This window comes from Hemitrygon akajei, chromosome 1 (genome assembly GCF_048418815.1).
Source record: "Hemitrygon akajei chromosome 1, sHemAka1.3, whole genome shotgun sequence".
NCBI classification, from domain to species: domain Eukaryota; kingdom Metazoa; phylum Chordata; class Chondrichthyes; order Myliobatiformes; family Dasyatidae; genus Hemitrygon; species Hemitrygon akajei.
In genome coordinates this window covers 104,259,380-104,274,785 of record NC_133124.1, presented here as the reverse complement: position 1 = coordinate 104,274,785, position 15,406 = coordinate 104,259,380, and the positions used below count along the sequence as shown (strand labels likewise).

Sequence of the window (15,406 nt, the reverse complement as noted above, 5' to 3'; positions counted from 1 at the left end):
GATGTGTATTCTGAGGATCTTGAAACTATTCACCCTGTCAACTGATTGATATTGATCGTCCTGTAATCCACAATCAGATAGACAGCAGTTAGGTTATTAAATTTAACTTGAGCATCCTTAAAACCAGGTATCAGTCCTTCTTTTCTGCCATTTTCCACTGATGGCTATGCATGTGCCCTTCTCACCATTCCTGATTTTGCTGGTTGGGATGTTGAGTATTAAAGTCAGGAAGTCATGCTGTAGCCATATAACATTGCGGTTAGGCCACATTTGGAGTATTGCATGCACTTCTGGTTGCCACACCATAGGAAGGACGTGGGCATTGAAGAGAGTGGAGTTGAAGTTGACCAGGCTGTTACTTGGATTGAAGTGAATTAACTATAAGAATAAGTTAGATAAACTTGAATTGTTTTCTCTAGAATGTCGGAAACTGAAGGGCTACCCGATGGAGGTTTATAGAATGATGAGTGGTATGTACAGAGTAGGTAATTGGAGTCTTTTTTTCCCCAAGGTGGAAATGTCAAATACCAGAGGGCATTGATTCAAGGTGAGAGAGAGTAAGTTTAAAGGAGCGTTATGGAGATTTTACGCAGACAATGCTTAGTGCCTGGAATGTACTCTCTAGGGAGGTGTTGGAAGCAGATACAATCGCAAAGTTTAAGAGGCCTTTCAACAGATGGAGAACAGAGGAACATAGAATATGTGCAGGCAAATGGGATTAGTTCAGTTTGGCATCCTGATCAGTGCAGACATGGTGAACCAAAGGGCCTCGTTCAGTGCTTGGCATTTCTATGTTCCATGTTTAGGTACTCAGTAAATGTGCTATCATTTGCAGGATGATTGAGCAGTGTGTCAGTACTATGAAACATTATGTGGATTTATCTGGTCTTCTGGCCTTCTGGATCCAATAAGGGATCTCAAGGTATTCAGTGTTGTCCCAAATGCAGCATCTGCATTTTGATCAGCCAAGATCTGGGGATTTCTTCAAGTGAGTGAAGGTGTTATATTATTCGAAGATACAACATTGAATTGTTTCCTTTGACCAGAGTCTGATCACAGACTTGCAAATAATGCCATCGGATCAGGTTGAATGCATCTAGGGCCTCAATGCTTATGATGCTAGAAAGATTGAGAATGGTGTTTGCTGATGACACAGCTTATCTGGCCAGCAAGAATATAGCAGACATAGGACAGGGATGAATTTTTGCGGGAAGCCAGAATGGGAGGAATTTTACACAGACCCTCTTGATTCATGGAGTCAAAGCTTTTTTTGGAAGTCAAGCAAGCCCGTATACAGTGATAATTGTGCTCACTTTGTTGCATAGTAATGCACTCCAATGTTGTAGCTTCTGATGGGTGGAAAAACTTAGGAGTAGCTGTTAGGCCACTGGAAGAAGATGGTTGAGGATCACCCACAGAATAAATTTCCCAGTGACACGTAGCAGGGAGACCGCTGTGTAGTTAGCACAGCTGGACAGGTTCCATTCTCGTGAAAAGCCTGTTAGTCTTAATAATAGCTATTCTTTCTTAAGGATCTTCAAAGCAAACACAGTAGCTGCTGAGGTTTCCAAAATATTCAATGGTTGGCAATTTGACTCCACCACCAACCTCCATTAAGTCAGTCAACATTTTGCAATAAAACTAATCTATGAAGCAGCCAATATGGACTGGAATGCAGGAATTCTTCAGTGGACTGAGAAAAGAGACCAAGCAAATGATATCAGATGAAAGGTTCAATCTATATGGCTCCAGTATATCAGGCAGATGTAAGAACAAGTCTTTGGCTGTAATTTCTGGAATTGATTGTGTGTCTATGTTAGATAGGTGGAGTGACCACTCTTTGAAAGTTATAAAGTAGGCCACTTAGGATTTATAAGATAAAGGCCATGGTCTAAACATTTTAATAGTGGGCTTGTTTGAGGCCCTATGCTATTGACACTTTTACAGAATGTACAGGATCTTACTATTAAGATCAATCAAGCAATCTCTGAGCAGTAAATTCTCAAATTTATTTAAATTTGCAAGTAGGCTTTCTCTTGCTCTCTACAATAATATTTGAAGGTGCTGGAATGAGAGTGGGTTGTGTTACACCATTGCCAAGTTCCTGATGCAAGTGCTGGACAGGCACCAACAGATAATAGGAAAGCCAAAGATCTTGGGATATCAAGGTCCATAGGAAATAGGGTAAAACAAAACAAAAAAAGCAAAATGTTAACCATTGAGAACTGAATGCATCAGAAAGTCTGGAATAGTATATGTGGTGTAGGAGTATATTACAAAGGGCATTATGAATACAGATAGAGGGCGTGAGAAAACATTGGCAAGGAAAAAGAAATTAGAATGTATAGCAAGCAGACCAGTTAGAAGCTCTCAAGGTAATTTTCGTCGATTAAGATATGGATAACATTCCTAACAAACTTTTTTTATGACTGTGTTCACTACAGAGAGAGATGATTCTGATGATGTAAATGTGAAATGTTGTTTGGGTGACCAAAATAAAACGAAAATATTAGGAGTCTATCAACTTTGAAAATGGACAAGTCCTTAAATTGATTGTGTGTGTGTGTGTGTGTGTGTGTGTGTGTGTGTGTGTGTGTGTGTGTGTGTGTGTGTGTGTGTGTGTGTGTGTGTGTGTGTGTGCGCGCCCTTAACTCCTGGTGGAGTTGTTGGGGCGCCGTCATGACAAGCTTTTTGCACTGATCTTTTTGGTGATTGCTCATCATATGGCACGCCTTGGGCATCTGAAACCTGGCGGAGCCCATCCCTCTCCAGGTCTTTTTTATACGAGGTCGAGTTGCTAGCTCGGCATTCAACCCAGGCACGGATGGAGAGCGTGCAAGGAAGCCAGCCAGATTTGAACTCGGGACATCTTGCCCCGAAGTCCAGCGCTGATGCCACTACTAAATTGACAAGTCTAGCTGAAGTATAACCCAGGATGTTAAAAGAAGCCATTTCAGTTGAAGGAGGTTGTTAAAAGAGACTCTGGACAAGGATATATTTGATTGATCTCCATCTCTTGCTGCATTCTCCCACTCTGCTCTTCTCTAAATTTGTTGACCAATCCAGGGAATCCAGGGGCCACTGAGGTTATGTGTAATAATGTAATACAGTGGACTCCGGTTAGTTGGGATGCATCGGGACCAGTATATTTTGCCCCAATTAAGTGGCTGCTGCAATTAGCTGAAATTTCATGGAAATAGTCGCAAACTTATTTTAAAAAAATACAAACTACCATTCAACGGAGTAACAAGTTATTTATTTAAGTGAAATACAAAACAAATTAGAACACTACAACTACTGATGTGAAATAAAACAGTGCATTAGTTCCTAATAGCTATTGACAGTGGAATTCACCCAGAGTAAGCTGCTGTATTACTAGCCTGTATGTTACATTATTACATGAGACTAAGGTTGGTGTAGCTTACTGTTCGAATCTGGGACCTTTTAAATCCTAACATCTTAGCGTTTTGTTAACCAATGTACTAAACATAGTTGGGGAAGGAGTTTGTGGGGATGGGATGGGAATGTAAATAAATGAGGGGTATGAGAGAAAATTTTGAAAATAAAACTTGAATCTCTCTACTGAACTTTGTGTCTGAGTTCTCCATATGCACTCCAGACTGTCAATATGTAAATTTGTGAACAGTGATGCATATATGTGAATTGGTATGTCCAGAACTTATGGGACTACTTGTTCACTATGCATGTTTCATTAAGAAATTCTTGTATTAAGTAATAATAATAATAATTCACAAGTTCATACACTGTATTTTACAATGTTCTAGAATACTTCTAAAATTTGAAATATTCTTGTTGTGCCATACTGTTCTAATTGACAGTAAGATGAATGACCATTTAACCTGTGGTTCATGTTGCAGGTGAAATGTTAACAGAATGCTAGAAGGTTTCATTTCTTGATATGACAAAGTGGCTGCATTTGTCTTTCATCTCTGGCTCCTCTTTTACACACTTGGCTAATCACTATATCATTCCTTGCTTGAGGTAGATACTTTCAGTGTTTTAGATGAGGTGTAAGGGTATAGAGCTGTCCAAATACAGTTGTACATATCAGGTTGTGGTGGTGATGTTCAGCTCACTTGAGATAAATGCAGGAACTGTGCTGCCTGAGCCAAGAGTAAGTGTAAAGTCATTCATTCTTCTTTGCTAGTGTTTTTAAGATGAATTTAATATCTTGAATGTTAGATTAAAATCCATATAGCTAAGTGAAATATTGATTAAAATCTTTAATGGTTTTCAAATATTAAAAGTAATACATTTAGAGGGTATTTTGTTTAGAAATTTTGCAATTATTAGAGAATCTTTCTTGTTTGTTCACCAGGATAACTTTACCATGAGAAGATAGCACCAATTTTCTACTTTGATACCTAGAAAGCTTGTCCTGATGTTGACAGTAATCATGGGTAAGTAAATCCTTCCATGTGCTTCTTCCTTTAGTTTCTAATCAGTGATGGCCTCCTGCTTCTGTTTCTCCTTTGTGCCTCTATAGAATGTCAGAATGTGTAAAGGTCAAGGGAATGCTATTGTGGTTTAGTACCATTCCAAAATCAAAGTTTGATAACCTCGTAGGAATGCGACCAGTGAGGTGGAAGGAGAGTCTGCATAATGTGGGAAAATGTGAGGGTAGGAAGATTACCGAAACATTATTTTTTCAGTAGTTTGAAAGTACTAGACTTTGGAGATCCATGTGTTGGTTGATATATATGTACATTCTGATCACCACATTATTGAAGGAAAGGTATCTTTGCCTTGGAGTTGATGCGATGTAGATTTCCTAGGGGAAGGTGTGGTTCTGTTTGGAAAGAGAAAATAAGTTTGGGTCATACTGTCTTAAGTTTAGAAGAATGAGAGGTATATACAAAAATCTGGGAAAGTTAACAGGGAAAATGCTGAAAGGCTGTTCCGCTCTGACATGTGAAACTGTGATTACTAGCTTTAGTTTCAAGATGGCACATGATCAGCCTAAACATTGAATGGGTCTCATTTCACTGGTTGTATAGCCTACAGTACCTCTGCTTCTGTTTCTTGCGCTCCACTGCAGCAATGTGAGAGCTTTATGATCTTAAATAGACAGCTTGTGCACTTTTCCTTCTGCTGTTGTGTTTATTTCACTAATATGGCATGCCTCCTGTAGAGATTAGTAGAGCGTGTTTTGTATTTATGCACAACTAGATTCACTGTAACAGGAAGAATGCAATGGAAAGTAATAAATGTTTTTATTTCTCATTAGGCTGTTACTAATTAGGCTGTTACTAACGGGCTACTGCAGTGATTGGTACTTGGCCTCACTTATTCACAATCTATATCAAGAGTTTATTTGAGGCGACTAAATGTCATATCTCTAAGTTTGGTGGTGACACCAAATGAAATGGAAACATGAGTAGTGATGGAGATGCAAAGAGGCTTCAAATGGATATAGACAAGCTGAGTGAGTGAGTACCAAGTTAAGAAATGGAAAATTTGTGGTAAAATGGATTGAGTACAGGTGTATAAAGTGTCTTATCGTGTTAGAGCTCTGGTGAATATTGGGTACCTCAGGATAAGATGAATTATATGGGGAATGCAGCAAAGATCCAGCAGACAGATTCATGGGATGATAGCTTTGTTGTGAGAGGTAGATTAAGTAGGCTAATCTCTTCAGGGTGTTTGTGTGTTTAGAAGAGTAAGAGGAAAAGTGACCTCATTGAAACATACAAAATTTATGTAGGAGTAAGTGCAGAGAGAATATTGTCTCTGGTTGAGAAGTTGAGTATGAAGGTCACAGTCATAAAATAAGGAAATGTCCTTTTCATTACTCAAGTGGTGGATCTTTGGGATTCTTTACCAAAGAAGGATATGGAAGCTCAGTCATTCAAAACACAGATCATTATGTGTGTGGCTTTTAGATGTATCAAGGGAAACTGAAATCTCACTGAGGTAAAGAATCAGTGATGGTGTTGTTGCAGGAGATTGAATATCAGGTTGAGTGGTGACACAGCAACACCTCAATGTCAGCAAAACCAAAAAGCTGATTATTGACTACAGGAGGAAGAAGATGAAGTCCATGAGCCAGTCCTCAGTAGGGGATCAGAGGTGGGGAGGGTCAGTAACTTTAAATACTTTGGTGTTATATCAGAGGAACTGTCCCAGGACCCCCACTTAAGTGTCTTCACAAAGAAGGCACAATGATACCTCTACTTCCTTAGAAGTTTGTGTAGATTTGGCATGCCACCAAAACTTTCAACTTCTATAGATGAACTAGTTTCTTCATAGCCTGGTGTGGAAACACCAATGCCCAGGCGAGGAAGGACCTATAGAAGGTGGTGAATCACCCCATTCCATCACGTCCACTGTGTACATCTGCATGCAGTGCTACCAGAAGAAATCAACCATCGAAGACCCCCACCATCCAGGCCATGACTTCTTCTCGCTACTGCCATCATGCAGGCAGTACCAAAACTTTAAGTCCCACACCACCAGTTTCAGGAACAGTTATTACCTTAAAACCATTAGGCTCCTGAACAAGTGTGGATGACTTCATCCACCACTATTCTGAAATGATCCAACCAGTTACACACTCACTTTCAAGGACTCATTACAACTCGTGTTCTCAGTATTATTTTTATTTGCACAGTTTCACTACTTTTGTACATTGGTGGTTTCTCAGTCTTTGTCTGCTTATGCATAGTTTTTTCATAATATTGTATTGTATGTTTTTCTGTAATTGCTTGCAAGAAAATGAATCTCAGTAGTATATGGTAACATATACGTACTTTGATAATAACTTTACATTAAACTTTGGCTGAGGAGCTTAATAGGAACTTTTATTTCTTACGTTCTTACCAAGTTGGTGTTTGTGGCAGTAATAAGAGATAAGTAGTGTGCTTTATATTAATAGCTAAACAAATTGCCTTTATTACTGCATCTGTTTCAGGCATCAAATGTACCTACCTATTTTTTTTAAAAGGCAAAAGAAACTGATGAGAACCAAATTTCATTGAGAGGAATATTGTGCCCTTTACACTAGTTTTGTGCATTTAAAATGGGTGATTGTCCTTTAGGACTGAAACATGGAAGAATTTCTTCTCTCAGAGATAGTGAATCTCTGAAACTTCCTGCCCTGAAAGGTAGTTAAGGCCAGATCATCAGATATATTTTAGATGGAAATGGATAAATACCAAAAAATCAGGGAATTAAGGGTTAGGGAGATCTGGCACAGAAGAGAAGTGATGGCCAGTAAAAATGAACCATGGTCATATTGAATAGGAGAGCAGCCTTGAAAGTCCAAGTGACCTAGTCCTGCTCCTAATTTCTTGTGTTGTTCTGTTTCAAAGGCTGATTTCCTGACCAGAGCACACTATACTGTTCGAAATCCTGATTGTGCTGAACTTGGTGTGTTGAGCTAGCTTACAGTTTCATTATTAGTTTTTCTCATTTCATGTTGCTCTATTCAGATATGTTTATTACTGATTTTTAAAAAAAGACATTGACCCTCCTCTCTGCTTTGTTTATTCTCATTTTTCTTGAGGTAGGGAATCTTGTAATTTTTGGGAATTCTTTGTTCCCTGACTTGGATCCTTGGGCAAGTTTGACACTGCACTTCACTGACTCTTTGTGTTTATTTCATTAACTTCTGACACACAGACTGGAGTTCTTTCCATGTTTTCCATAGTAGTCTGTTTATCCAAGAGTGAATGTGAACACATCCTGTAGGATCAATGATAGGAGCCAAAATCCTTCTTGTATCAACAGCAGAGTGGGAAATGGGACCCATTTCAATAGATAGTAGCCTCCCAAAGGGATGAAGGCAGGAGCAGTCATGGAAAATTCCATAAATTATATTTATATCCCTCTTCACAATTCTTGCTGAGACTATAGCTGGACTTTACACTGCTTTGCTCTTGCATTTAACTTTCTATTTTTTTTAGTTTAACTGCTACATGAATACAAGTCACATGTCACACTTCTTCTAATTTCATTAATTTTGATTAAGTCTATCAGGAAATCTTAATTAACATTTTACCCAGTAATTGCTTTCTTAGTGGGTGTGTCATTTTGAGTGGAGTTGGGAGTCTGTTCCAGCTGGAAGCTAAAATTTGAAGAATAGCTTCCTGTTCTGCTGCAGACTTGATGCAGTTTGCTCTCACCTCATGTTACATGACAATGGTTTAACTCTATTGATCTATTTCCATGATCTTACAATGTTGGCTGCTTTTTTTGCATACGCAGCTAGAGTGTACAGCACTTCACTCATCCATTATGATATTTTTCAAGAAACAAAACAAGATAACTATACAAGCTCTCCCTGGGTTACAAATGTCCATCTCATGGACACCATAGATAAGAACAAGCTCCCATAATATTACATTCAGAACTCCATTCATTCATTCCTATGAACAGCAGACTAGTTTCTCTTGTCACTCCACTTTTGTTGTTCTTCCTTATTAGTCTTGCATGCTTATAATGCCATTCATTACAACACTGTGAGGTGTGGTTATCATATCAGGTAATTTCTGACTTAAAGACATCTATAAATAGTACCTATTCAATTATCTGGCGATGGCCATTATTAAATCTGCCTTAACCTTGAAGAAGTTTAAGGCAGGAACTTAACAGCATTGATGTACGGAGGGATTTTGGGGTCCAAAGTTCATTACTCGCTGAAAGTGACTGCATACGTTGATAGGGTAGTAAAAAGGGTATATGGCATGCTTGACTTTATTAGTCAAGGCATCGAGTTCAAGAGACATTGTAGATTTATAAAACTTGTCTATTTTATATTGTGCAAGTTAGGCCACATTTGGAGTATTGTGTTCCTTTCTGGGTATCCCATGCTGGAAGGGTGTGAAAGTTTTGAAGAGGATGCAGATGAGTCTTACCAGGATATGACCTTTTGATTAGAGGGTGTGTACCATAAAGAGAACTTGGGTTATTTTCTCTGGACCAGCAGAGGCTAAGGGGAGAGAGAGGCATACACAGAGTAGAGAGCCAGTACTTTTTTCCCCCCCAGGGTCAAGTATTAGAGGGCATGCATTTAAGACAAGAGAGGGCAAGTTCAAAGGAGATGTGCAGGAATTTTTTTTTACACAGAGAGTGGTGGGAGTCTGTTATATACTGCCAGGAGTGGTAATGGAGACACATATTATAGATGCTCTCAAGAGGCTTTTAGGTATGCACAGGAATTCTTTGGGCAGAGTACGGTGAACCTATGGAATTTTTTGCCACAGGCAGCTGTGAAGGACATGTCTTTATGTACATTCAAGGCCGAGGTTAATAGATTCTTGATTGGTCAGGACATGAAGAGATATGGGAAGAAGACAGGAGATTGGGACTGAGGTGAAAATTGAATCAGCCATGATGAAATAGCAGAGCAGACTCAATGGTCCAAATGGTCTAACTCTGCTCCTATACCTTACGATCATATGGTCTCAGAAGTGATGCCTCAAGAAGATGGCATTAATCACTAATGACCCTTATCATTTGAGACATCACTTTTTGCATTACTACCATTGAGAAGGAAATACGAGAGCTTAAAGACCCATATTCAATGATTTTGGAACAGCTTCTTCCCTTCTGCTATCAGATAACTGAACTGTCCATGAACACCAATTTGTTATTCCCTTATTTACTTATTTTGTAAATTTTTATTAATTATGATGTCTTTGCACTGTACTGTTGCTACAGAACAACAAATTTCATGGCATACAAGTCAGTGATTATAAACCTGATTGTGATTTTGATATGGACTTTGTGTAGGCATTAGGAAGTAGATCAGTTAGGCATTTAATTACTTGCTTAATTAGTTCAGCACAACATCATGGGCTGAAGTACCTGCTCCTGAGCTGTACTGTTCTATGTTCTATACTATCCAATGTGGGCATGAGTAGACATGCCATGTAGAAATTAACACAGAGGGGTTTGAGGTGATGCATTTTGAGCAAAAAAAAAAGGATGGAGGGAGTCAATGAAAGGCTTACTAGCACTGTTCTAATACTAGCAGAGATGCTGTCTCACAGTGCCAGAGACCTAGAATTTGGTCTGTGTCTGAATTTGGGTGCTGTCTGTGTGGAGTTTGTGCATTCTCCCTGTGAGTATGCGGGCTTCCTTCTGGTGATCTTGTTTCCTCCCACAACCCAAAGGCGTACAGATTGGTAAGATTATTGTAATTATAATTTGCCACCATGGGAAAATGTTTGGTAAAATCTGAGTTGCTAACAAAATGGGAAGAATAAAAAGTAGGATTAATATAGGTGCAATGGGGTTGTTGATCTGAAAGCCTGTTAAACTTTGTCTGAAGGTTGATTGTGGATCAATTAAGGCATATATGTCAAACTGAAGGCCCGCGGGCCAAATCCAGCCCGCAGTGGAATTATCTTTGGCCCGCGAGATAATATCTAATTACTATTAAAGCTGGCCCCAGTAATCGAAGCGCCTATGGCGTATGATATGGGTAATGCTGAGTTTATTCAGGTACCAGGTTTTCAGGGGTTTTAGTGTTTATTCGGCAATCTTGCTCGGCAGTCTTCTTCATAAGAAACGGAATTTGTAAAGTGAAACACTTTGTAGTTATAGCAGAGACTGAGACACATGAGAGCAGGCTGAAAAAACGGAGGCAACGAAAGCTGCGTTTGCACGCATCCGACTGATCCGGCCCGCATGAAGCTGCATTTTGCTCAATCCGGCCCGTGACCTAAAATGAGCTTGACACCCCTGAATTAAGGGACTTGAGGCTGCTTCATTTGTTGAGGACTAGTGAATGTAATTGAATATTTTGCAGGGCATATCTTTAAGGTAATAGGGATAAAGTTTAAAGGAGATTTATGAAGCAAGTTTTATACAAAGAGAGTGGTAGGTGCCTAGAGCAAGCTGCCAGGGGAAGTAAGTTTGATAGCAATCTTTAAGAGGCACTAAGATAGATATATGATAGCTTTTAAGTATCTCTTTTCTGGCTGCTGCCTCAGGTGTAAGATACAAGAACCTCAGGACTTGCACTACCAGCTTCAAGAACAGTTACTATCCATCAATCATCAGGCTCTTGAACCAAAGGGGATAACTACACTCAGTTGCCCATCCATTGAGATGTTCCCACAACCAATGATCTCAGTTTGACTCTTTATTTTGTTATTTATTGCTATTTATTTACTGGTATACTTACATTTGCAAAGATTGTTGTCTTCTGTACTCTACTTGATCCTGTTATAGTTCCAATTTTGTAGATATACTGAGTATGCCGACTGAAAATGGATCTCAGGGTTCTATGTGGTGACTTGTACGTACTCTGATAATAAGATTTACTTTGAACTTTGAACATGAACAGACAGGGAATTGAGGGATATGGACCACGTGAATACAAATGTGCCGTTTCAGTTGGCATCATGTTTAGCACGGACATTGTAGGGTCAAAGTGCCTGTTCCTCTGCAGTACTGTTCTGTGTATCAAGTGTTCTCAGCTGTTTCCAATACAAAAGCAGGGAAGTTATGCTGAACCTTTATAGACATTGAGTTAAGTAACAACTGGAGTTTTGCATTCAATTCTAGTCAATACAGTTTAAGAAGGCTGTGAAACATATTGAGAGATTGCAGAGAATATTTAATAGACTGGCTCTGGAGAAATGGATTTCAGCTATAATGTTAGGATACAAACATTTGGAATGTCCTCTTAGATGCAAAGGAGTTTGGTTGGAGACTTGGTAGAGGTAGAGAAGATTCTGACAGATCTCAGATGAGTAAACAAGGAAAAACCTTTTCCAATCTGCTGCTGGTAGCCATCACTACTTTGGGGTTTGCAGTAAAATATAGGGGGATGTGAGGAAGAATTATTTTACACAAGTAGCAGCAATGACTTGGAACACAGTGCCTGCAGAGAGGGGGATGGTGTAGGTTGAAAGCTAAGACTGTCAAAAGGTTTCAAATTGAAATTGAATAGACTTTTGGGGGGGGGGGGGGGGGTTAGCAGAGTAGAGTGGGCGAATGTGACCAGCTGGTTGTTCTGCAGAGAACTGGCATAGACTTGATAATAGAATCATAAAACAAAATTCTTATGCAGGAGGCCATTCAGACCATCATGTTTGTGCCAGTTGAAAAGAGGCTATTTGTTTCCCACATTCCTGCACTGAGCCCACAGTCCTGGAGGTTACAGCTGTTTAGGTACCTGCCCAATTAGTCAAATCAGGTCAAGTCACTTTTTATTGTCATTTTGACCATAACTGCTGGTACAGTACACAGTAAAAACGAGACAGCGTTTTTCAGGACCATGGTGCTACATGAAACAGTACAAAAACTGCACTGAACTACGTAAAAACAACACAGAAAAAAAACCCCACACTAGACTACAGACCTACCCAGGACTGCATAAAGTTAGAGGTGCAATGTTACGTTTCTGCATCTACCATCCATTCAGGCACCGAGTTACAGACCCCTTAGTGAACAAAGCTTTCTTCATTTCCCTTTTAATCCTCCTGTCAATTAACTCTGAACTCCTGGTTTTCAAACCCCTCAGTTAAGGGAAATAGGTCTTCCAATTTCACTCTATCCTGGCCTGTTATGGTTCATGCAGCTAAGTTTTCTTCCAATCTTGTCTGTTCCAAAGAAAACAATTTTAGCCCCAGCTTATCAAATTTTTCTTAGTAAGTAAAATTTTCTTGCCCTGGCAACAATTTCATAAATCACTTCTGTATCCTCTGCTATGCAACATCGCTTTTCATGTAGTGAACAGATCTGCATTTGGAGCTTATGCTGGGGTTTGACTGCTACAGTATATCGTTTGTTAACGAACAAATGATATGTGCCATGTCATATGACGTAGGCGATTATGGTCTTTCCATGAACATGATTGTTCTTGGCAGATTTTTCTGCAGAAGTGTTTGGCCATTGCCTTTCTCTGGGCAGTGTCTTTACAAGACAGGTGACCCCAGCTGTTAGAACTACTCTTCAGAGATTGTCTGCCTGGTGTCTGTGGTCGCATAACCAGGACACGATAATACACCAACTGCTCCTATGACCATCCACCACCTGCTCCCATGGCTTCATGTCACCCTGATCAGTGGGCTAAGCTGGTGCTACATCCTGCCCAAGGGTGACCAGCAGGCTAGCGGAGGGAAGGAGTGCCTTACATTTACTTTGGTAGAGACGTATCTCCACTTTGACTGCTATATAGTTCTAGTACAAAAAATTCCTGCTTTTACATTGTTCTGCCTACCCCCAGTTTTGCAGAGGATGATGGGCCATAGCCATTTCAAAGGAACATCATAGTCTACCAATCAAAGTTCAAAGTAAATTTATCATCAAAGTAGATATTTGTCAACATGTGCAACCCTGAGATCCATTTTCTTGCAGGCATACTCAGTAAATCCATACTAATATAATAACCATAATAGAATCAGTGAAAGACTGAATCAACATGGGCATTCAATCAGTCTGCAAAAGACAACAAACTCTGCAAAAACAAAAAGAAAGAAATGATACTTATTGCTTATTTATTTATTATTATTGAGAGCCTGAGATGAAGAGTCCTTGAATGTGAGTCCATAGGTTATGGAAACGTTTCAGTGATGGGCAAGTGAAGAAGTTATCCCTTTGGTTTGAGAGCCTGATGGTTGAGGGGAAATAACTGTTCCTGAACCTGGTAGTGTGAGTTCTGAGACTCCTGTACCTTCTTCCTGGTGGCAGCAGTAAGAAGAGAAATGGCCTGGGAGGTAGGGATCTCTGATGATGGAAGTTGCTTTCCTGTGACAATGCTTCTTGTAGATGTGCTCATTGCTGGGGAGGGCTTTACCCGTGATATTGAACTATACTTGAAATCTGGAAGAAGGCTCTTTACCTGAAATGTTGAAAGTCCATGTCCCTCCATAGATGTTGCCTAACCTGCTGTTCTACCAGAATATTGTCTTTTGCTCAAATTCCAGCATATGCAGTCTCAGTGTCCTTGAGATGTTGTAAGAAAAGGAGTTGTTGGATCCTGTCAGCTGTTTACTCAGGCAGACTTTCAAAATCATTTGACAGAATGCCCTATCAACAAACCTCAGACCTTCATTGGCTGGTGGTGTGAAGTGGCATCCCAATCATTTCCTGGGAACTCAATACCAGATGACTGTGATGGGCATGAGACCCTTCATCTATGTCCTTCTGTACTGTGTGTTTGTCAAGAAGGAGGTTTTTTTTGTTGACATTCAACCTGACCTGCTACATAACATAGCATTCTATGCCTTATGGGATGTTCTTAGGGATGTATTTTGAGGCAAAATTTGACTGTTATTGGAAGATCATTAACTTGGTAAAAGAATCAGAAACAAGAGAAAATCTGGAGATGCTTGAAATTGGAGCAACACACACAAAATGCTGGAGGAACTCAGCAGGCCAGGAAGAATCTGGGAAAAGAGTACAGTCAGCATTTCAAGCAGAAAACTTTCGGCAGGACTGGAGGGAAAAAAGCCAGAAAGTAGATTTAAAAGGTAGGGAGAAGGGAGAGAGAAACACAAGGTGGTAGTTGAAACCTGGAAGGAGGAAAGATGAAGTAAAGAGCTGGGAAGTTGATTAGTGAAAGAGACAGAAGGCCATAGAGGAAAGAAAAGGGGGTAGGAGCACCAGAGGGAGTTGATGGGTGGGCAAGGAGATGAGGTGAGAGAAGGAAAAGGGGATGGGAAATGGTGAAGGAGGGGTGTGGGGAGCACTACCAGAAGTTTGAGAAATCGATGTTCATGCCATCAGGTTGGAGGCTACCCAAGTGGAATATAAGGTATTGTTCCTCCAACCTAAGCGTGGCCTCATCACGACAGTGGAGGAGGCCGTGGAGGGACATATCAGAATGGGAAGTGGAATTAAAATGGGTGGCCACTGGGAAATCCCTCTTTTTTCTGGTGGACAGTGCGTAAATTTTTGGTGAAGCGGTCTCCCACCTCCGCTGGGTCTCATCGATATACAGGAGGCCACACTGGGAGCACCAAACTGGGAGTACACACACCGAACAGACTCTCTGGTGACGTGTTCCCTCAGCTGGAAGGACTGTTTAGGGCCATGAACGGTAGTGAGGGAGGAGGTGTAGGGTAAGGCTTAGCACTTGTTCTGCTTACAAGGATAAGTGCCAGGAGGGAGATCAGTGAGGAGAAATAATGGACAAGGGAGTCGCTTAGGGAGTGATCCCAGGGAACATTTGATTTCAGCCCTTCACCTCTTCCATCTATCACATCTCAGTATCTTACTTCAACCCCCTCCTCCACACACCTACCTTCCCCCTCACCTGCTGTACCCTATCACCTCCACCTCCCCCTTTCCATTCCGCCACCTTCTTCACCCTTCCTTTCCTGTCCTGATGAAGGATCTCAGACCATGACATCAACTGTTTATTCCCCTCCATAGATGTATTATTCATGCTGCCTGACTTGCTGAGTTCCTCCAGCATTTTGTGTGTATT

General features: G+C 40.3%; 1 protein-coding gene across 2 annotated transcripts in view; it reads left to right on the top strand.

The window, feature by feature from the left end:
- map3k22 (mitogen-activated protein kinase kinase kinase 22) overlaps positions 1 to 15,406 on the top strand; it is a 100,950-nt gene that overhangs the window by 18,623 nt on the left and 66,921 nt on the right. For both annotated transcript variants that reach the window (XM_073048706.1, XM_073048697.1), the window contains exon 2: positions 4,340 to 4,421. In XM_073048706.1, coding sequence (XP_072904807.1) covers positions 4,403 to 4,421 — 19 coding nt within the window. In that variant the 5' untranslated portion in view covers positions 4,340 to 4,402. The remainder of the gene's footprint in view (positions 1 to 4,339; positions 4,422 to 15,406) is intronic.